Source organism: Microplitis demolitor, chromosome 4, assembly GCF_026212275.2.
Source record: "Microplitis demolitor isolate Queensland-Clemson2020A chromosome 4, iyMicDemo2.1a, whole genome shotgun sequence".
Taxonomy (NCBI): Eukaryota; Metazoa; Arthropoda; class Insecta; order Hymenoptera; family Braconidae; genus Microplitis; species Microplitis demolitor.
This window is the reverse complement of record NC_068548.1, coordinates 20,465,785-20,490,439: the sequence shown is the minus strand read 5'-3', so window position 1 is coordinate 20,490,439 and position 24,655 is coordinate 20,465,785. Positions and strand designations below refer to the sequence as shown.

The 24,655-nt window shown below is 25.9% G+C and overlaps 1 protein-coding gene and 1 long non-coding RNA gene across 2 annotated transcripts; both read right to left on the bottom strand.

The window, feature by feature from the left end:
* Nucleotides 1–2,110: 2,110 nt before the first annotated feature.
* LOC103568130 (uncharacterized) lies at nucleotides 2,111–7,865 on the bottom strand. The gene is made up of 6 exons (XM_008544846.3): nucleotides 7,804–7,865; nucleotides 6,580–6,790; nucleotides 5,553–5,789; nucleotides 4,790–4,876; nucleotides 3,269–3,400; nucleotides 2,111–3,160 (listed from the first exon to the last, which is right to left on the bottom strand). Exons 2-6 carry the CDS (start codon nucleotides 6,787–6,789, stop codon nucleotides 2,882–2,884), a joined length of 945 nt encoding a protein of 314 aa, XP_008543068.1. The 5' UTR covers nucleotide 6,790; nucleotides 7,804–7,865; the 3' UTR covers nucleotides 2,111–2,881.
* Nucleotides 7,866–9,501: 1,636 nt separating this feature from the next.
* On the bottom strand, nucleotides 9,502–12,176 carry LOC103568131 (uncharacterized). Its single transcript, XR_548844.2, has 3 exons — nucleotides 12,093–12,176; nucleotides 11,869–12,011; nucleotides 9,502–10,280 (listed from the first exon to the last, which is right to left on the bottom strand). It is a non-coding gene; the product is annotated as an uncharacterized LOC103568131 (long non-coding RNA).
* Nucleotides 12,177–24,655: the final 12,479 nt, after the last annotated feature.

The window sequence follows — 24,655 nt, the reverse complement described above, 5'->3', positions numbered from 1 at the left end:
TTTAAAAAGCGCCAGCCCACAAACCGGAAAAAAAATATAAATAAAAAGGGTTTTTTTAATCGCCGCGCAAATGAACACGAGACTGCCTCCTAGCAATACATATATGTATAAACATTTATGATTATTATTTTTAAAGACTTACGACTGTGAGAATTAAAGAATATTTAAATGTTTCTAATGTTATGTAAATAAGACTATCGAATCAACCAAAAAAAAAGAATTAATAAATAAAATACAAAAGGTTTCGTGATTGTATCACGATTAAATTCAAATTATTGTCTATGAGCTTTAATTATTTATTGAAATTTTAAAAAATTTAAGTTATTTATTATTATTATTATTGCCCTTTTTTTCTACTTGGACAGACAAGTGCGTCATGAGGGTGAAAATAAAAGGACTACGAGTATTGATTTAGTTTAGTTCCAGCTTGTCACCCTTTTCAAACTCAGACCTTTTGTCTCTTGGAGACAGCGATTGTTTTATCTTTACTAATTTTGGTGACTTTCTTTCAACTCCAGTTGCTAGGGGTCCATCTTCTTCACGAACTAGCAACGCTGTTGTGCCTGACGACGTTGATGGTGTTGTTGCATTATTTTCATTCAATGATTGCTAAAATAATTCATTTATTCAAATTTAAATTCTTTAAAAGAAGGAACTCCGAATGATAGAGTGAATTTGGATTTGAATAAAATTCGAATTCACTCCCGATTTTTTGCAGTATAATTAATTTCTAAGACTAAAAATATTTTGAGGTGTGAGTTAATTATTATAAATTATTTAAAATTACCTGCATACAATTCAAAAAAAATAAAAAAGCTAAAAGTGCCAAAGCACTTAAAGCAGCACCGTTTCCACCTTTACCACCACCGCCATGATGATGCCTAAAATAATCATTAAATATGAATATATAAATTTTTATTTAATTAACAAATATATTTACCCATGACCGTGACCACGGCTGTGATGCGGTTCCCAGCCACCTTGCCATCGTTCAAGAGGAACATGAGGACCCTTTACATATTCTCCAGAGCTCCCCCAGTTAAACAAAGACTTTAAAGTCATTTCGATAATAAAAATATAATAACTGTTACATAAAAAAAGTTTTCACAATATTTTTAACATTTATATTTAGTTTTACATAACAAATACTCAAGTTTATCCTCGTAGCTTTGTCACAAGACTGCAGTTTCATCACTGCTGTCATTATTTTCTTTTTAAATAATTATCTTTTGAGGAAAGAAAAGGTTTAAATTATTTAATGGTTTATGGAGACTCAAAGAGCCGTTAATTTTTCCAGGTCCTTGCTCTGGAAAAACGTTTCTTAGGTATGTCAGTAGATTCAAGTTAATTGTTCTCAAAAGAGGTGGACGTATTTTTCAACCGTTTCCGTTATTTTTATATGGGCTCAACTATTTTTAAATTTTAAATTTATTATTTATTTTATTTTAGCGTTTAAATAAATTCAAATTTATTTATTATATATTTTTATTAAATTATAAATTTTGACAGTACATATAATTATGAAACGACGATTTCAGATGAAAGTATTGGCTGCTTGAGCCAAAGGCGAAGGCTATCACCGTATTGTCTTCTATCATAACCTCCATTGAAAATTTAAATTTAAATATCTGCGACTAGTATCAGACCAATAGCGTACGAAAAAATTAAACTGTTAATTTAGTTAATTATAGTTACGTACAATAATTTTGAAATTGACACCAAATAAGTGGAATTCGGACCAGATTCAAATGAAATAAAAAAGTGATTACATTTGCAAGGTAGCTTTGAATTTTTGTTCTGTTTCATAGGAAGAAAATTTTGTTTTTCTCTTATAGAAGGAGAAATTAAATAAATTTCATTATAGAGTGATGGGGGAAAAGTGTGCGCTGTAGGTAAATGTGCGCACGCTTGCCCCATATCACTTTACTATAACTTTTTCTTAAACTATAACATAAATTAAAATTTATCTTTAAAGATTTAGTGAAAATAAACAGAGACATTAAAGTTAATTAAAATTTATAATTTCAATACAATTGATATGAAAATAAAACAAAAAATATTTATTGAAATAAAGAAGAAATAAATTTATATGAAATAATTTTTTTTTTATTGATTACAATCACACTACACGTACATACAACTTAATTACATACTAAAATCTAAAAGAAACTAATTTAAATATTGTGTCTCGGTATGAGAAGAAATAATAAAAACAAAATAATATATACAGTTTAAAAAGTAATAACAATTTCGGGTAAAACAAAGTACGTCCTGAGATACTAACTTTTGTAAAAAAGAGAGGGTTAATCCTTCATTAAAATTCTCAGCATTAATTAAATATAAATAAATTAATTAATAGCATCGAATAATAACATAACATCATAACCAATTATCCATACGTCCAGCAAATCTTCCTCTCGTGAAGAAAAAAAAATTTATTTGTTTTATTCTCGGCTGACGTAAACTAACTATCGATTAAATAATACCACGTGAATTAGCTTGTATTGAATACCACTATAAATATATTTAATTTCTGTGAAAAAAATATATAGTGCTCGCAATAAATTCAATCAAATAATAATAAATATAAATAATAATTAATTAATTAATTAATAAATAAAATATAAATTAGCTTGATTCGTCGAAGTTTAGTTAAGCTCAAAAAAAAAAAAAATGTTTTAAGTTTAGCTAAGCTTCGAAGTTCGCTCAGTCTACGAAAAAATGATATAAAATAATAATGGTAATTTAAAAGTCGCGAAATTGGGATTAATGTTTTTTTTTTTTTTTTTTTTTTTTTTTAATAATTAAATAAATTATTATCTAGTGCAATCGCATTACGAGTATTATTGACCTAATATGATGATGATTGTGATAAATATATTCAGACGGCGTTGCAGTCCATGAAAAGTGTTCTGCAATCTTCACCAGATCTTCCACGTCTGCCGGCTTCGTAAAGTGCCTCGAATCCAACACCGCTTTGTCGCTGAAGAAGATAACTCGTGGCATATGAACCAAGTTGACAGAAGATCGTTGATGTGCCTTGACTGTCAGCTACACACTCAGCACTCGCTTCACATAACGCACGTTCAGCACATCCTCTTTGTCCTTCTTCTTCCATTCTGCCGACATTACTGAAGGATTTCATTGATCGCATGTAACCCTAAGAATAATAATGGTTTTTTTTTATTAATGAAAATATGTAATTTGTTAATTAAGAAACTAGTTAATTGGAGCTGTGGTTTTTTTGTTGATTTATGTGAATTCTTACCTTCAACATTGTGATTGAAGCGACAGCAGCCTCAGACATACTATCACGTTTACCCAATGATCGTGCAGTTAATGAACGATGGGAGAATGATGTTTTCAATGCGTCCAATAAATTCATCACAATATTTATAAACTGCTTGAAAAAAGTAAACAAACCCAAAGGTCAATGCATTAATACAAATAAATAGTTTTTTTTTTTTTTAATTGTATAATTTATTTTATTTTTATTAGTTTTGTGCATTTTATCAATATTTTACAAGTATATATGTATATATATCAGAAATGTGCAAATAGTATTCGAATAGAATGTTTTTATTCCATTTGAAATTTTTTTAGAATAATTGGAAGATGCATATTATTTTAGAATACTGAAATTAGCTGACGTCTAATAATTTTTGGATTTTGCGAAAAAAAAAAAATTGCACATGTAGTTTTTAAAATTTTCTACATGTTCATTTTTTTTTTTTTTTAAATTGAATTGTTGAAAAAAAAATTCAAAAATTTTTAATTGTCTGCTAACTTCAGGGCCATATTATTTTACTAAATTTTTGAGTATTTAGAATTTGTAATTATTAAATTTGAATAAAAATATTAAATTTTTAACTCCCATGTAATTAATTATTAAAATTTTTTTAAAATTTAAGTTTATAGAATTTATAAATAGATATTAAATAATTAGAAAATTTTTAAGTTCAAATTATTTACACACCCTCCATATATATACATATCGCGTCGCAAATTCCAAAAGGACTTATTTTTATACGGCCTTTTGACTTTAATCACTAAATTTAAAACCAAAAAGGCATATGATTTTATTTTAATTATTAATCATATTGTAGACATTCCAATTTTTAGTTGGAAAATAATTCTTTTAATGATTCGCAATAAAAAAAATTATTTTTGTCCTTCCTTAGAGAATTTCCTAAAGTCAAAAAGACGTATAAAAATATGTCCTTTTAAATTTAGTAACGCAATATATTTTTTAATAAAGTGTAGCTTTGTAAAGAAGATTGAAGAGTACAAGTAAAAAAAAATTTGATGTCTACATTAGAAAAATGGCTGCAAAGAGAGTGAAGAAATGTCCGGATGTCACGTGTTAAAAACCACTATTTATCTTGTCAGCTGTACCGTTACCAATATACCTGTATTTGATGATACAAGGAGTACTCTATTCCGTATCATATCAATGTGAAAGCAACATTGCAATATATAACGTTAACAACACAAAACAACAAGATACAATAGTTTATATTATGTTTGTAATTTAAAATAAATAAAATAATGACAGGTAAAATTTTTTCAGCACTTTTCAAATAACGCAATGCAAACTATTGCAACAGTATTATTACAACTAAACTGCGTTATTATATAAAAATTGTGCATCGACCACACGATTGTCGACTTGTTAATTTGTTGTATTGAATGAACATCCATTTGTTGACGTATAATTAATAATAATTTGATGGGTAAATTTAAGAATTTAGAACGTTTTCATGAGGATATCAGCAAAATAGATACCCACCTCAGTAGCTTGTTTTGCCATGGTAGCGACCTGATCAGGATTTCTTCCCTGTCCTAGAAACGCACCCAGCACCGCTGTCAATATGCCCTAGACAACCGACACCAGGGATATTTTTTTTCTAAGTGATTGTCAAGATATTTATTTACAATAGATAATCGAGACGCTTTTTCAACAATTTATTTTTATTTTTAATTTTTTAAAAAGTAACTAATTTATTTTTTTGTACACTGATTTTATTAAAGATAAAGCTTTACTATTCTAAGTAAGTAATTGAAATATTTACGTAAACTATAATTACATAAATAAATATTATAAATTTCTATATAAGAGTTATCAAGATTGTTTATATTCATAGAGCTTGAAAGAGAAAATAAATAATAGAAAGAAGACATGTCGTGTAAAATAGATTAATGGAAAGTTTTAACGAGCAAGCGTGACAGATATTATTAAGGTAATTATTTAAATAATAATTAAAATTTTATAATAAAAATTAGAATTGAGAGAAAAAGTGTCTCTAATACTAAGTGCAGCCGTGTGATGTGAAAGCTTTTCTGTCTCTGTACACTACATATATATTTACAATGACCAAAATAAAAAGCATTGTAGAAAAGAAGAAAAATATAAATATACAAGTTTTTATTATTATTATTATTATAATAATAAATAATTTTTTTAAAGGACAGATGCTTTCACGAAAGAACGCGTTGTTTAAATATAAAAAAAAAATTTATACATATATGTGCATGTATAATATATTTCTTACCTGCATTGGACTGCTCTGGTTGTCAACTTTGTCAATTCCGTCTGGTTGTTGATTACCGCCGAGAATTGCCGTCAATACTTTTAATCCCATTGTCAAAAGATTTGCCCATGGACTTGATGGCGCGCCATCATCGATGTCATTTTTACTTGGGCCAGTAAATCCATTTGTTTGTCCTAATAACATTTGCATTATCATTCCCAACATATTGGACCAAGAGAAACCGGTTCCATTTGTTTCCTAGATAAAAAAAAAAAAAGGAGTGAAATATTAATTTAATTTTTAAATTACATGAAAACCTGGAAATGTTAGGGAATTATAAATACACTGGAAAAATCAGGGAAAAGTTAGGGAATTTCGTCACAAAGCGGAAAAAATTTTTATTTTCTTTTCTTTTGACTGAAAAATCCAATGAATTTTTTTTCTGTCAAAATTTTTCAAAAAGTGGCGCGGCGCGAATGCGATATACATCTTGAAAAATATTAATATAAATTGATTCCAATAGGGAAAAAATGAAGCAGTCAGAATTAAAAAAGCTGTTCGAAAAAAAAAATCTCAGTAGAAACCAATCGTCAAGATCTTCAAGCTATTAACATGCATTGACAAGTTAAAGAAACTAAAAACATTAAAAGTATACATTTTAAGTATTGAAGTATTAGTTTTCTATAAGACGTTCTTATTTATAAAATTAATTCAAGTGAAAATAAAAAATTTATTGATATTTTATTCTAGAGTAAGTTGTGGAAAAACAGATTTAAAATAAGAAATAATAAATTATTTATTTAATAAATAAAAAAAACTATGATCATTGACAAATAATAAAATAAAGTTTCATTCAACGGCAATGATTAATTATTTATCGAAATGATTTGTACCATTTTATTTTGAATTAAATAAATACTTCCAATGATTTAATATAACTACATGTCGTCAGGGAATTTTTAAATTATTTGACTGGAATGCCTGGAAAAGTCACGGAATTAAGTTTCAAAAATCTGTGGTCAACATCTAAATAAATAAAAATAAATACCTGAAGTTGATTAGATCCAATATCATCAAGATCATCTAGCGCAACTTTCTTCATAGCGTTTGGTTTTTCAGCGAATTTCCTTTCATCTCTTGCATTGACCTGCTGCTGCGGGTACTGCTCAGGATGATAAACCGGATGCTGTGGTAATGAAACCGCTTGGCCCAAGGTAAGAGCCACAAGGCAAAGAGCGACAAACTTATTGTATTGCATCCTATGTATCGGAAAAAGAAAAAAAGACGTCAGATTAATTTTAAATTTCTTCGGCAGACTTTCTCTTGACGTCAATGACTCGTGTGCGTCAACTGATGACACATATTATACATTTTAAATCTTAGAATTGAGGATCCTGTTCCGTGGGATCGGTGGTCTACTTTAGTTTTTTTATACCTGAGGTAAAGATTGAGAATTTAATTTTTATTATTTTGCCGCCGATAATTTGAATTATTGAGTTTCATTAATGATGGATTATTTTATAAATGAGTATTTTATTAAAGTTTTTTATCATTTTATGTGATGAGAGTAGTCAGAAATCCTTGACCATGAAAGTGGGTCGGCTCGGTTAAGGCCATATGACGGTAAGTTCATAGCAATCACTCGTTAGCCCACTTCCAATCGTGCGGGTACATTGAACTTAACGTTAACCGTTACTCCATAATCGGGTCGTGACCTACTGTCGCTTATTATTTTTTTTTAATACAACAATTTTTTATTACACTAATAAATATTAATAATTAACCAAGTAATTGCGTTCTTTAAAACTTAAATTATTGTAATTATTATTTTTATACTTTTTTAAATTATAATAAAGTTAATTAATGAATAAAATAATATTTTATTACTCAGTAGACAATAATATTAATTATGAAAAATAAAAAAAAATACTTTAGAAAATTAAGTTGAAGAATTTTGAAATTGAAAAATAAAATTAACGATTTTTTAAAAAAATTCAAATTTTTTTCTTATGGAAAAATTTAAACTATTAATTAATTTTTAACTAATTACTAAAAAAAAGTATTTTTAATGATTAATTATTTTAAGCAGGAACAATATTTAAAGCTGATATTTTTATTTTTTTAATGGAATTTATTAATGGGGGTAATAAAAAATTTTAAATTTTAAAAATCCGAGGGTTAATAAAAAAAAGTTTTAATTTTGAAGATAAAATAATAGTAAAAATAATTTAGCTGGAGGGTTGTTAGTTAATGAAATAACTTTAGTACTCACTTAGGTATTTCCAGGTAGATTACTGTGACACTGACTCTCAGTTCTGAAGATGAAATTCCGCGAGGGTCTTCTATATAGCCTGCGTGGGGCACCGTGGGGATAAACCGTACGTCCAATGATGGCCCGACTTTGGTACTATTTTAAATGGAAGTGGCCAATCACTTATGTACCTGTCCATCCTCAGTCGAGCCTTAAAGGTCTACTTAACTCAACGTTTTTGTATTTATTTTATATTTTTATTATATTTTTTAGTCAACAATCAACGATATTCATTAACTTCATCACTTAATCAACTATTTGTCTTTCCAATTAACTATTTCCACTGACCAGTTGCTAATCAATTCAAATAAATATTCCAAATTCTTTTTTTAAAAATAAATTTTACTTTTACCAAAAAAAATTCTAAATTTTAATTTAAAAAATTTGATAATTAATTAAGGGTCGAATTTTAATAAATTCATTAATTAAATTGTTTAAATTTAATAACAACAATAAATACTGTCTTACATTTATATTTTTCATGGTCTAAAAATTTACTGGACAATTGGAAGAAAAAAAAATACCAACGTTAATTTAATTGTTTTTTACATTAAAGGAATTTATTAAGTACACTGAGTATATATTGTATATATTTATAATTTACATCGTACGGTAAATAATAAAGAAAAGATTGAATGATTTAGGTGTTGAAAATTACTATCTCTATTGTATATATTTAATAATGATGTTATTATATATATGTATGTATGCAACCGTTAACTCCCACTGGATTAAATATCAAATCTTAATGATACTAAGACAAATTACTGTTCGTGACACATCGTTATTCAGTGTATCCGTTGTATTTTTTTTTAAAACGATTATCCTAAAAAAAAAGAATAGTAATTCCATGTCACCGAATTAGTAGCCTATATAATAACAATAACTTGTTACTCTTTTACGGAAATTAATTAGCCGAAAGAACTGACAGAAAAATGTAATAAGTGATAAATAAAAAATTTTCTTTGAATCCTGCAAAAAAATTCGAGATTCTTCCCGATGACTCTCTCCATCTTCTTTACTTGCTTTACTTTCTTTTCTCTTGGCAAGTGTAAACAATGTAATACTCCACGCGTATATGGTATTGGAAACTTGCCATTTATAAATTTATTGTTTATTTCAATTTAATGATTAAATTTTCACTAGATATGTAAACTGATGGGTCTGAGAAAAAATTTTATCACTAATTTTTAAAAAGTATTTTTTCATAATTTATTACAAGAAAATTTTACTATACTGTAAAAAAAATGGGGTAAGTCCAGGCGGTGTAGATGTCAAATTTAAACACCCAAAGCGGTGTAAAAATAACACCACCGTCGATGTAAATATTCTTTACCTGTGTTAAAAAAATTTTACGGTGTTTAAATAAGTACACAGCAAAATTTTAATTTTCACCAGATAATCATTAAATTTTTATATTTTTTTATATCTAATACATTTTTTTTTCTAATTTCTATACGTGGATTTTTTTTACACTGATTTAACACCGCTAAATTACACCGTCTACACCGCTGTTATTTCATTTAAACTATCATTTTACAGTATAGAATTTATTGATGGTTTTTTTTGCAACCCAATAATTAAATTTTCCAAAAATAAAACAAAATTATTTAAATTTAAATATGAAAATATTTTATAAATGTTTGATTATGGATTGAATATAAAAGACAAGAAAGTTGAAAAAAAAAAGTAAAATTTAATTCGATTAATAAAATAAAATATTTAAAGTATTAAGATAAATTATAAGTGATAAAAAAGAGAAAATTCGTCCTTGTTAACACGTGGGTGCTGTTTGGTCAATATAAAATAATGATTACATATAAAAAACTCATTTCCTGTCAGTGTGCTCGTCGTTAATTTTAAAAAGTCATTGTAGCCACTAGGAAAAATTTAAGTAAATAATTTTTATCATTACCTACAATATATTATATTCTTTACTAAGTTTATTGTTAACTAGTAGCTTAAATATTTACAATCATCTGGACATTAACCAGATGTTCACAAGCTATCGCTGGGACTGGTTAATGCACTCGGTATGCGGATTCAAATTAACGGGACGACTTATTTCTTTAATACACCAGAGTACTAAAATTAAATATGAGTTTTTCAATAAAAACAAACTGTTTAAATATAATTTAAGGACAAAAACTTCTGACCGACGCTCTCACAACTGATCTGCTTCATTGGTTTATATAATTTTCAGTTGTTATTATTTTTTGCTCGCTCAATTATTCCATTGGTATTTTATTCATTGATATCTTTCTTGTTTGTAAAAAAAATTTTTTATATGTTCATCAGATTACTTTATTCATTTGGCTCGTGGTGCCGAGGAGATTCATCATAACTGTTTCACTAGCGGGATGTGAGATGCTCTTCTTATTAGCAGGATCTAGCTAATAGTTTCTGAACAACTTTGTGGCTTTACTCAATACTCAAGTCTGCAATCAAGACAACTTGGAATCAGATTATTTTTTTAAGCAAAAAAAAAAAAAAAAAAAAAAAAAAGGAAGAGCTGGTAGAGTGCAGAAATAAACAATAAGTGCAAGATAAAGATTAAGATTTAGATGGAGATGGAGATGATTGATTATTAAATTTACTACAAGTATACACATGATGTAATTTATAGGGTGTTTAATTTTATTTATTACCGTGATATTGAGGATCGATATGTCTAACGGTATTGCAATTATTCTAAGGGGATATAAACCTTTCTATGGTAATACTCGTCCTATTTCTTATGTATGCGCTTTTGAATTTTTGATCTTCAGAAATTATTTTAAAGTTTTTTTTAAATTTTTAAAAGACTGAATATAAACGGGTATTTTAAAATATCCTAGGAATTAAAAATTTTTTCTTGCAGCTTTTTGAATATATAATAAATATTTATATAAATATAAATAAGTAAAATAATTTTAAATATACTAGTGTAATTCAAAATAATATTCTTACTTACGATACTGAAGTTAACCGACGTCTAATAATTTTTGGATTTTGTTAAAAAGGATAATTGACAAAAAAAAAAATATTTAAAAAAATTACACCTACAGTTTTTAAAATTTTTTACACATGCATATTTTTATTTAATTTTTTTTTTGGTAATTGATTTGCTGAAAAAAAAATTTGAAAATTGTTAATTGCCTTAACTTCATAATTACTTTTACCTTTTTGATAAATTTCCCTTTTAATTAAAATTAGACATAAATATTAAATATATTGATATCGCAAGTTACGTATTAACGCCTACAAGTCTTGGGATCTAATTTGATAAGAGAAAGGTCAAATTGAAATGAGAAGATTATAAATATATGCATACATTAAATATGCATGGTAATATTAGATGCAAGTAATGAAAATAAAAATAATTGAAATACTTTTTTTAAAAAGTTATCATACTAAGAATTAAAGCGAAAGGTAATTGGTGTATACTTTAAATTTAATCTCTGAGGAATGCAATTTTTTGTTTATTTTCGAAAATTCCAGTGTTAAATTAATAGTAATAATAATTTTCAAGTCAATTTATCTACGTCATTATTCTTCTCTATTATTGTTACTGTCAATAATTATCTATTGCCCACTTTGCCCATAATTACAGATGTTATGACCTTGCTGTGCTGTGATTTTTGTTTGTAGACTACGAAGATAGAGAAACAAATGATAGTGGTTCCACTTTTAAAGAGAAGTAAACTTATACAGCAGAAGAAGAAGCTAATATGGAGGTTCTGTTACAGCTATTTGACACAGATAGCTGGCTAGCGGGACCAGTCGTTCGATTTACATAACGATTCACGGTGTTACAGGTTACCGTGTAAACTTGTAAACACATATCTATATCATCAATACATATATATGAATATTACCTGTATATACAAATCAAGTTACACTTTTTATGGCGTTTCAGAGGGGAAATAAATAAAGAAAAAAAAATTCAACCGAGTTGCGTACGACCTACGGTGGAATGCAAGACTATTATTAAGATATTCAGATTGGAACTCAAGAAATTTGACCTTCAACTGGCCTTGTACTTACTTATTATAGAGTACTTGGAACTTATTAATTATTTTTTATTTATTATTTTGGGTTGAGTCATTATCAATTTTTTTTTTTATTATTCAATTTGTTGTTCAGTTATTTGTTGAAATGTTGATCACTTGGTTATTTAAAAATTGATCCTGCAATAATTTGATTTTTAATGTATGATATTTATTTTGAATTTAATATGACCGAAATTCGAAAATAATTAATTTACTTACCATAAAGAAATATGATCTTGAAGTTAGCAGAGAGTTAACAATTTTTGTTTTTTTTTTTTTTCAACCAATCGAATACAAAAAAAAAAAGAATTTAAAATATGCAACGTTGGCTAACTTCAGTGTCAAAAAAATTAGTAAAGCTTCATATTTTTTGGGTTATGGTCAAATGAATTTTTAAAAATTATAATTTTGAATAATTAACTATTAATTATTAAATTTGAATAATTGTGGATTTTGAATAAGAATTTAAGAAGTAATTTTTTGATAAATCATTTATCAGAAAAAATAAAAAGTTCACACAAATTTATTTTATAATTTATAACTTAAAAATCTGATGATGCTGAAGTTAGTCAACGTCTAATAATTTTTTGATTCTTTTCAAAACGATAAATTATAAAAAAAATGCTCATATAGTTTTTTAAATATTATACATGCGCATATTTTTAATTTAATTTTTTTGTAATTGATTTATTGGAAAAAAAATCCAAAAATTGTTAATTGTTTACAAACTTCAGGATCATAAATCCTGTAAATTTATATGAGTGTGAGAATTTACCGCGTAAGTTTTAAAAATAATTAATAAATTATTGATGAAGATAGAAAATTGCAATAATACTTAGTCTCATTAATATAATTATTGATACAAATGAATTTTAATAAAATTATTGAATTCCGATTTTGAAATTTCGCGCCAAGGTGGCGCTACTGCGCGTTGCTGTATTCAACGTTCAAATTTTTGCTAAAGTGGTGGGAGGGAGTCGAATGAAACGTAAAGTCGATTGCTCCGTATCAACTAGCGGTCCAATAGCGTCAGTCAGTATCATCGACAACGGCATTACTATTCCAGATCTTTCTTTGTTCTTTACGTTTAAATTGAGATACAGTATTACAGTTAATTTACGGAATCATTCATAAAATTTATTACTCCTAGTAATTGTTTAATTAAAATGTGCAGTGTTTGTAAAATTTAAATTGTTCAAAGTGTCTGTGGTGTAGTTAAGAGTGAAGTGTTCAGTGATAGTGTAAAGTGTTGCTGATGGCTGATGCTGATACCTTCCAAGTTCCTGAGCAAAATCATCTGGCATCGTCTGGTGGGAAATAGCAGTTAAGTGACGTTTTTTAGCTGCGATACACTTGGAGCAATTTAATTCAAATCTCCAAGTGTATTAGGACACCCTTCTGCATATTATTTCTCCACCAAGGTTTGTTCAAACACTCAAGTGTTTTTTTTTTTAATTTTTTAAATATTTTTCTATCTCATTCTGCCGCCATTTTATTTTGACGTACGATTTTTAGTTTTTTCCAATTTATAATAATTTATTTTTCAAATGTTTAAATTTACCGCGCAAGCAATAAAAATAATTAATAGGGGGCGTTTTTTAAATTTCATTATTATAATTAATTAATTTATTCAAAATTTATAAATTGTCTCATGACTGCTACATTCATAATCATAAAATAATTCAAATTTTAAAACATAAAATTAATTTATTAATTAAAGTGAAATGTCATTAGTTGGTTATATAGATAACAGATGATCAATATTAAATTATCATCTATAGATAAAAATAAAATTATCTAAAAAACTTCATTACCGACACAAAGACTTTTATATTTCCCAAGATGGCGCCGCGAGTGACTCGCAGTTCTTTGTTACAATAAGTGTTAATATCATTATCAAACTTGCAATTTGATATTCTTTTTAAAGAAACAAATTTAAAGACAAAACCCAAACCCAGGTATCAATTTTCAGTGAAAATAAATTTGTGCGTAAGTTTTAGTTTTAATCCCGGAAGTTGACCGGCACTTTTATGAATTCATTAAATTTAAAATTACACCCGCAAAAGTATTAGTTTTTATTTTAATTAAATTTGAAAAGTGTGTGGATAGTGTTGTTTAGGAAGTGAATAAATAAATAGTGGTGTAAATAATTGTTATAAATTTATTGTGTACTTTTGTGAGCTGCTAAGTGTTTGAATTGAGGCCAGAGATGATGATCATACAAGGCGTGATTGAGGAGCTGAATTGCAAGTACGATTTTATTTTATTTATTATTTATTGCATATAAATTTTTTAAAATTTATTTATGTATATATATCTTGGATAATTTAAAAATAATATTCGCAACATCCGCATTTATAATATTTGTGAATTTAAATAAAAATGTCAGTTGTGTGTTCAATTTATCTAAATTCGAGGTCAAACGCCCACAGCAAAACGTCAATTTTTTTTCTTTTTTATTTTTTTTAAATAAAAAATTTTATATATTAATGATAAAAATAATAATTTTATTATTTAAATACGCCTACGATATGAGATTAAAATTAACTCAAAAGTATAATAATAAATTTAAAAAATAATTTGGCGGTGATTTAAATTTCGTTCTCAGAAAAACCAACAAAACTTTTGGCAAAATTTCTAAAGTTCATGATCTGTAATACGATATAGAAAATTCTCGGTAATTATTCCTCTTAACTTTATTATGTTTTATATAAAAGGTTAAAAAAAAACCATCAACTTTTTTATTATATATATTTATTTATATAAAGTGATATATATTTTAAACTCGAATGATAGATTACTTTTTTAAAAGTATTTATTAACAATGAAGACTTGAGATTATTGACCTCTGCCGTGAGAATGATCAAGTGATTAGCATTTATAAAATTGTCATTTCCTATTCACTGAAAAAAAAAAGAAGAAAAAAAAACATAAAAGTCTTTGGATTGGAGTATATATTTTTTTTTATTGAATAGAATTGGTGGAGTAGAGTGAAGTGGAGATGAGAAATTCATCTAGAGGTGTTTTTGTGAGATATATATATATATATATATATATATATATATATATATATATATATATATATGTATAACACAGGTGTCTGTTGGTAATTTTTGTTCTCATCCCTATTATATATTAAATAAGATTTGGTGAAAGTCCGAACGTAGCAATTGGCACCCTGGGGTCAACAAGGCTGTCTTATTGTTATATTACTCTATCATTCCAAGGGGATTTGAGGCACTTGTTGTTGGGGATATTTATAAAAGACTTGTCTAGTAGTTGGGTACTTAGATTTGAAGATTTGCTTTCAATTTATTATAGATTGCCGTTATTTCAATATCTATAAAGCTGCTAACAAAGAAATAGAATTTTTTTTACTACCAATTGAGAAGAAAAGTAAAAATGATCCTGAAGTTAACTGATAATTAACAATTTTTTATTTTCTTTCAATAAATCAATTAAAAAAAAAAAACTAAAAATATGCACATGTAGAAAATTAACTAAACTATAAGTGCAATTTTTTAAAATATTTTTTTTTTATAATTTATCTTGTGGAAAAAAATATAAAAATTATTAGACGGCTAACTCCAGTATCATGTAAAAATATTTTTTTAATGCATTGTTTGCATGTAATTTATAGACATTATAATATTTCAAAATGTCACTGTCTTTATTTTTTTTTAAAATAAATTATGCTTGGACAATTGAAATAACAGAATTTTTATGGTAGTCACGAGTAATTTATCCTGTATGTTCAATAATTATTGATTGAGAATTTAACAATTTGTTCAAATTTAACATTAAATTTAAAAAACTAACGACAAATATTTATGTATTTATAAATATAAGTGTGAATGTAGCAGATACCGGACAAATTTAAAATTTTAAGTAAATAGAGTAAATAATTCAAAAAATAATATTTATAAAAATTGCACTTATTAATTTAAAAATTTTTTAAATGCGCATTTTTAATAAATTTTATTTTATTAATTATTTACACTATTTATTAATAATTTTAAATTTTTCTAAAATCTACTGCATTCCCACTCATTTTTAAACACATAATTTATACACTTTTTTTTATAATAATAAAAAAAGTTGTTGTAATTGTCGATTTTTTTCTTTTAAAAAAATCGGAATGAATCATCGTCTTAACTTCTTTTATTTTTTATTCTTGTTATTGGAAAAAAGTGAAATTAATTAGATAAAGAAAAAAATACAAACATGTAATAAAATTTATCGTAATGAGTCACGATAATCGTTTCCATTAAAAAAAAAAAAAACTTTAACAAATTTCCCGTTTTCAAAAAAAGGAAAAATAATCCCATGTTGCCTGTAATTAAAATTATTACTCAACAAAAATTAATTAGATAATTAATGATTCCAAATATTTATTTTATAATCATAACATGAGTTGATAAAAAAAAAAAACGAATTTATTTAAATTCAAAATTATAATTTCAAAAGAATTTTTTTCATGTCCATAAATATTTCGGGTCTCCCTAAAATGTAAAAAAAAAAATCTCGCGATTTGACATTTTGATTTTTCTTCATGTCATGTCTTCTTCTTTTATATTTTCGATTCCTCATATAATTTAATATTTAATATTTTTTTTCACTCGAGATTTTATCCATTGAATAAACACAGTATGTGAGAGTCTGTGACGAAGGAAAAATATCATTTAAGTTTTTATATATTATTGGTCCGGTTGCTTTTACGGTTGAATGGGAAAATTCAGTGACCCTCGTAGGATTTCGTTTCTTTGTTCGACTCTGCTGGAAATTCCAAACAAGGCTCCTTAAAATATATAAATTAAATACCATAAATATGAAATAGTAACATAATTTTATTTCTTACCCAACAAAAGTTTCTTGACCAAACAATGTCATTTAGAAAATTTCCTAAAAGTTTAAATCGATTTAGATAAAATAACTTTAAAGTTTTCGTAGACGATAAGCTTACAAACCGGCTCTATCATGAAACAACAACACGATGACTCATTAAAATAGCGAGCTATTATTTAGTAAACTCTCTATATATACAATCCATTGAATACAAAACATCAAAATACAATAAACATGTTTATATATTTATACATACATGTTTGTATTATCGTGATTTTTTAAAAAAATAAACGATAGGATAAAAATATTTGCGGCAAAAGAATTAAATCCATAGATAACAATCTCGCCAATGATTTGCAATCCGTAATCTGCAATCGATTGAATAGTTACTTCCGGAAAAAATTTTTTTTTTCAGAAAATAATGACTCTCTAACAATTAATTCTCTGACCCCTCATACTAATTTGTTGTTATTCTTTGCAATTCTATTCTCTTCTCACTCATATTAAATACTAACAAATAAACCACGTCGTTGTGAGTCACGTTAGCTTGTAACAGCCAAGGTCGACGATCCGCCCACCGCCCGTCGGGTTTTCTCTACAAAACATATATACATATATATGGTTAAATACATACATTAATGTATTCATATAATAGCGCACCTATAATATCATTTAAAATGAATCTCTTTCTTCATTCTTACTTCAAGCCTCAAGTACACAGAAATTTTCCGCAAAAATACAATTGCATAAGACATTTTTTTTTTTTTTAAATCTATATAACGGTACTAATATATAGATATTTATTATATATTTTTATTCTTTGAAATCCATTGAAAAAATTATATTCATTAAAAAATAATATAAAACACATTAACATAAATATGAAAAGATTAATATAAAATATTTATTATTTTTTATTTATTTACCGTATTGAATTAATTTAATTGTTGCAAAGTTACGGTGTAATTTACCTATGACCTGAACGAAGTAACAGTTTCATAAATTTATAAGCTTATAGTTCTTTTTGTCGGGCAAATCGATCACGTGCGACAAAGAAAAGTCTTTACATGACAGCGTAAATTTTTATTAATTAAAGAATATTGACATTAAATAATTAGAAGATTTATGAATTGTAATGTATCACATTAATATGATAATAATAATTATTATGTATAAGGTACTGTGTGCAATAATATGAAAAGTTTGCGTGATAAAGGTAGTGGCGCATGGAATTTCTTGAATTCGAGTGTAAAACACGTGTGGTATGACGTGAGTCATCGTCAGGTAAAGTTAGTGGGGTACCTGTGTGGACAAGCGCGAAAGTATTATGTGGTATGAGGTAGTACTGGGTCTTGAAAAAAGGTCGGGTAAAGAGCAAGGTAAAAAGAAAGAGAGAAATAAAGATGTTGAACATTCTTGGTGTAAACCCATGAGTCATCAAATCCCTATCCCTTGTAATCTACCTGTTGGCACCTGTTGCATTTGACCTCTTTGCGCAAACTCTTAAACGCTTGCAATTTGTACTAAAGTTGACATACTGCAGTTTATACATTGTAGTGAGCTTATATTTATTTATGTATAACTTCTGTTTGATAGATTACATTGATTTTAATGTTGCGCGCGAAACATGTAAGATAGCAGAACTTTAGTTGCAAAAAAGGTTTTATGGAGGTTTAATTACTCGAATGATTATTTAGATATTTAGCAAAGAAATTATAACATTTTCTTTAGATTTTCAGTTACTCAAATTTATGATACTGAAGTTAGCCGACGTTTAATAATTTTTTAATTTATTCCAAACGATGAATTATAAGGAAAAAAATATTTTTTAAAAATTGCACTTGTAGTTTTTTTAATTTTCTACATGCGCATATTTTTTTTTTTAACTGATTTTTTGGAAGAAAATCCGAAAATTTGAAATTGTTTGTTAATTTCAGGATCATTACTGAAATTAGTCTAATAGTTTTTTGATTTTTTTCAAAACGATTAATATAAAAAAAAAGATATTTTAAAAAATTGCACCTATAGTTTTTTTAATTTTCTACATGTGCATATTTTTAGATTTTCTTTTTTTGCAATTTGATGAAAAAAATTCAAAAATTATTAATTGTTTACTAACTTCTGCCTTTTAAATTTTTGTTAAAAAAAAAAAATTTCAAATATTTTCTTTTTCTATAAAATATCATGTGGGTATCGGATAAAAGCTTATGATTGACAGATTCTTGTATATACTTTTTTGAATCGATTAAAAAAATTTGATACATTTGATTTCGTGTCACATTTAAAAAAAAATTAATTAAAAAATTCATTGGTTATAAAATTAGAAGATTCAAAAAAATTTTGATTTGACAAATAAAAAAAAAATAAATACAACAAAATGATGAAATTGATTTGTTATTAATTTAAAAAATAAGTATGTAAATAAATTTAACAGTAAGCACACACTTAAATTGTATCAAATGATATTTAAAAATTTTTTTAGTTTGCTACAGATTCAAAATTTTGAAAAGTATTTATTTTATGTCTACAAATATTTAGTTTATTTAATATAGATTAATATATAAATTATTATATAACAAATCAAATATATTTATTAATTATTATTTCATATAATTTCGTTGCAAGAAAATTTTTATCAAAAGTATTGAATTAAGTAAAAGATAATGAAATGATAAATGAAATATGGCATTGAAAAGAAAAATATATGTATTTTATCACTAGTTTATAAAGTTATTTAATCTAATCAACGTTTTTTAATTTCTTGCCAGTCGAGCTAAAATTTATAAATTCATATCTTCATAAATGTACATAAATATTTATTAGATAATAGATATTAATATGTACATTAATATTGCACATCAATAATTTAATGAAAAGTTATTTTTAATAATCTCTATTGAGTAATTAAATTATTAACCAACTGATATTATTATGTATATATGTATGTCATGTACAGATAAATTAATATCATTGATAAAAAATATAATTAACATAAAAATTGATATGAACATTTAAAAAATTTTTAAAACTGTAAAATTTGCCCAGCTTATATATATACATATGTATTTTTTAATCGTTTGGAATTTCCGAAGGTTGTTATCGGATTTCCGGGAAATATATAACGTGTTAAATTCTACGAAATAATAACCCACATGTTTGGTTGATTTTATTTTAATATATATTTCATGTAATATATGAGTATAGGTATTTAAATATATGTGTGGTCCACATTAGTGTTGAAATCTCGTCAGGTAAACACGCGAACGATCAAATAGATATAGTATAGTAAACTAGAAAAGATCATTCTTAGAAGACCATTGAAAAATATAACAAATAATTCCATGGCTTGAAAAAAAAATTTTTAAATTACGAATGTTTAAAAGTTGTAGAATAAATTTAAAGAATTCCATTCACAAATTACTTTTTATCATTTCTATTATCTGCTATCGTAAATTATATATTATATATATATTCACAACTCACGAATTGATTTACATATATATTAAATATTAATATATATATATATATATATATATATATACAGATAGATGATTGATCTGATGTAAAAAATAATTGTCGAAATATTAATTTATAAAATAGTATGAGTCATATTTATATATCACATACATCTGTTTATGATGCGTTAAATAGTGTTGTCATAACATCTTTATTGTTTTTAATTTTAACATACATTTAAATATGTATATAAAAAATATCAATGTGTTGGATGTTCATATATATTTACATGTTTCGAAATTCGTTATCGTAAATTATGAATTTTTATAGATTAATTTAATTGTCGGTGTGTTGATATATATTGTGAGTCATATTATACCTATATATAATATAATTTAGCTTATCAGTAGGATCAATTTCTATCAAGTTAATGTAAAGTAGAAGTCGTTGACGGACGTTGATCTTCCGGTTCGCGAGATCTTGATGACTTTCCTAAGCTGAGTCAGATCTCAAATCGCGCTTGCCACAAATAATATCTAGACATATTTTTTTTTTTAATTAAATACTCGACTTTTAATGAACCCTATTTTTTTTTTTTTTTTTTTTTTTAGCTAAAATTTATTCATGAATATAATTACGAACTAAAAAAAAAATTTAATAATAATAATAATAATAAATAAATAAAATAAAATGATTGAAATTTTGAAAAATATTCAAATATTGTTTGTGTTAAAAAAATAAAATATGATTGTGATTAATCTGTTGGCCAAGACACCGATTAATGATAAGACAAGATAAGATATAGTTAATATTGAGAAAATATATATATTTTATTTCTAAAAATTAAATGTTTATTTAATACGATAACATATAAATTTAAAATAATAAATATTTGTGAATGAATCACTTGATGTGAATTAAATCCACTTTCTCAAGTACGTATATGGTAGATAAAGAGAAATGCTGCAATTGAAGGTAAAATTTCAAGGAATATCCAATGTAGACTGTAGTAAAATACGTCATTACATTTCGTCATACATAAGTCTTACTGAATATCTGAGTATAACCAGTAAGCAGTATGGAGAAACCAGTTGATCGGTTCTTTCCTTTACTAATTCCCGCCATACACATGTAATATACTAATACAAACACAGCACACTCTTTTTATCCACTAAAACTATATATAACTATCTCTCTCCCTCTTTTTCTTAGGGTTTTTCTCACTCTCTATTACGTATCCACTGAGAGCAGACTTAACTAATGTGATGCTGTGCTGAAACTTATAATATTGAAACAAACTACGTCAGAATTATAAAAGTGAGACAAGAAAACGACTTGATATTGAGTCACGTCCGCTTGCTCATACAAATATTTTACTTTTTTTTTATTTTTATTATTTATTATTTTACGATAATTATTATTTCCGGAAAGTAATCATTTTTTTTAACCTCTCATTTAAAGTCTCTATTAAAAAAAAATTAATTTAAATTTTCCCGCCATTTTATTTTATAACGCAGACTGTAAAAAATCGGGCGTGAATTTGCAATTTATTTAAATCCGAATTCACTCCGAACACGGAGTTCCGGAGTAAAAAAAAATCACTCCGTATATAGAGTAAATAGGGAGTTTGTTTTTTCAACGGAGTGATCCAGATTTAATCCACATTCACTCCGAAAACTTTTTATAGTGCAGTAAAGTAATTTGTTATATTATTAATTAAATTAATTCATACCTATATACTTGTTTAAAAAAATATATACATGTTTATAAATATATATATGAGACTATAGAGTTTATAAATTGTGCAACAAGGATCCAGGTGCGACAAACTTTCCTTATGTGCGATTTATAATTTACAATTCTTAGAACTGTAGACAACACATTGTAAATATTTTAAAATTATTATACTGATCGTGACAATAATAATAATAATTGTTGTTATTATATAATAACATATATTATAAATGTCAGAGTTGTATTATTTAAAACAAATAAAAAATTACTGCAATTTATATATATATATATAGTAGGTCCAATAAATTTGTTTGTGTAGCTCTCAAGTGTGTGGGCGTTCAAATCTCAAATGTTCGACTTGACTTACTAACATCTTTCAATTAATCAAGCGTATAAGTATACTATATATATAGAATGTATATGGGGATAATAGCTAATCCACAAACATGGCGTTTGTGACAAATTCAAGAAATATAAAACAGGTTTGCTTGGAAATTACATCTACGTCATATATAGATTTCTTTCTTAATTTAATTAAGAATCGTGACGTCTAATATACACATATATATCTATACATATATATAGACATATATGTGGGCGAAAAGTAATATAAGTAGGGCCTCGCCCACATTTAACGGTTTGTGGTTGCAGTTTTAGTTTTAATGCTTGTTCTTTAAAAGGCGTATACGTTGTGGCATTTTCAAATCCTGTAGGCATTTTTGTTATGATATCCTTAATCTTGAAAAAATTATCTTTTATATATTGTTTATAATAATTTTATTAACGAAATTAAGTACACTGTAAAAAATTGGGAGTGAATTTCCCGTGTAAAAAAAATTGAAAAAATGTTGACTATTATAAATTTCAAAACGTGTCACAATGACAAACTTTTTTAGACGATTTTCAAATTTTTGAAAATACAAAGAAAAAAACAATTTACTTCATAATACAAAAATCCTTTTAGACTCATTTTTCAACTTTTTTATTATGCTCTATTAAAAGTGCTAGGTTTCATAATTTTTTTCCATGCATAATACGTTCAAAAAAAGTGATTTTGAACTTTTTCTTAACGATTTTTGTTTTAGCATATCTTAATATCGGGATATTTATTGATTTTTTTCTTGAATTTTCAAGTGTTCAAAAAAAGTTCGTTGTGTCACGTTTTGAAGCTTAGAATAGTCAACACTTTTTCAAAAATTTTTTTTACACGAGTTGGAGTGTGGATTTTATTTAAATTTGCATTACCTCCGATACGGAGTTTTATTATTACAACTTCCCTTCAAAGTGAATTTTATACTCTCGAAACATGAATTAGTGAAAAGAAGTGAATACTCACTAATTTCGAGTACCAATCGAACTTTTTGAAATTAGTGGTTCGATTTGCACTTGGAATCGGTGAATATTCACTTCTTTTCACTAATTCATATTTAGAGTAAATAAACAGTCATCCTCTCCGCATTCACTTCTCTAATTTTTTACAGTATATTTGAAACATATATATTTTTTTTTTAATAAAAAATTTATAAAATCTTGTCATATATCAAAAATCATAAATTAATTAAATTTTCTCATAAGATAAACAATATAATAAATATTTATATTACATCATATAAATTAATAAAAATTTTTTATATATTATGCAATAAATGGAAAAAGTAAATACAATAAATAAAAAATAATAAAATAAAATGTGTTTTTAATTACGTGTAATTATGAATAGTAGGTCAAAGTCATCGTTAAAAATTATAGTCACTCACAATTAAAATTTATTAGTGATGATTTATAACATAAAAAAAAAATAAAAAATGCGGGCAGTATAATATTTTTAAACTCGAAAAATATTCAAGTGTTAATAAGAAATTTTCACAGTCAATAAATTTACGGTGACATTAATAATCGAATAAATAACGAGCCGAGTATTTGAATCTATTGTCAAAAATACATGGCATCTTTCATGTTTTATTAATAATAATAATATTTATTAGGTAACATAGGCCGGCTTACCCTCATGCTGGTGTTAAATTCAAATTTAAATAAAAGCACGTTAATAAACTGATGTTTAATGACGGACATGCACATCAGCTTGTGTCCGAATTCATAGCATTCGTAGAATAAACGCGATCTCTTTGGCAACCGGACGTATCGTTTCTTAGAGATGCTGGCTCTGCTCTCTCTGTACAAGCGAATATTCGGCCTACATAAAACCGAGCCAGCTCGATTCTTTGAAATCTCAACTCAACATACAACTCAACAATTATCGGTATCCTATTGCATATTGCATTATTTAACAACATCAATGCAACGCATATTTTTAAACATACATCTACATGCACATAAATTTAAAAAAAAAAGATTATAATTAAATTCAATTGTATTAATCGTACACTTTATTGACTAGAAATTTTTTTTCCTATCATTTGAAGGTTGAAATGAATTGTCGATGAATCTCGGTCATGACTTTACACTGCATAATATATTAAGTCACTGTACAATTGTGTTACGTAATTCAAAAACTTAAAAGATGCCGCATGCACATAAAACATTACTTAAGTGTTATCTTACATTAAATATCAACTAACATTGCTCGATTATTAAAATCGCTTAAAGATTTTTTTTTAATGAACGGGTGGTGGGGGTCGAGATACTTAAGAGTAATTAATTTTTATGGAAAATTTTTGAGCAAATAGAAATTTTTATTTTTAAAATTTATCAAGTGTACACAGAAAAAAAAGATTTTTTTTTCCCAA

Coding starts and splice junctions, on each gene's coding strand:
- LOC103568130 (XM_008544846.3), bottom strand. CDS start 6,789: ATGCAATACAATAAGTTTGTCGCTCTTTGCCTTGTGGCTCTTACCTTG. Junction 3,401..4,789: donor TGGCAAAACAAGCTACTGAG/GTGGGTATCTAT, acceptor TTTTTCAAGCAG/TTTATAAATATTGTGATGAA. Junction 3,161..3,268: donor CTTCAATCACAATGTTGAAG/GTAAGAATTCAC, acceptor TATTATTCTTAG/GGTTACATGCGATCAATGAA.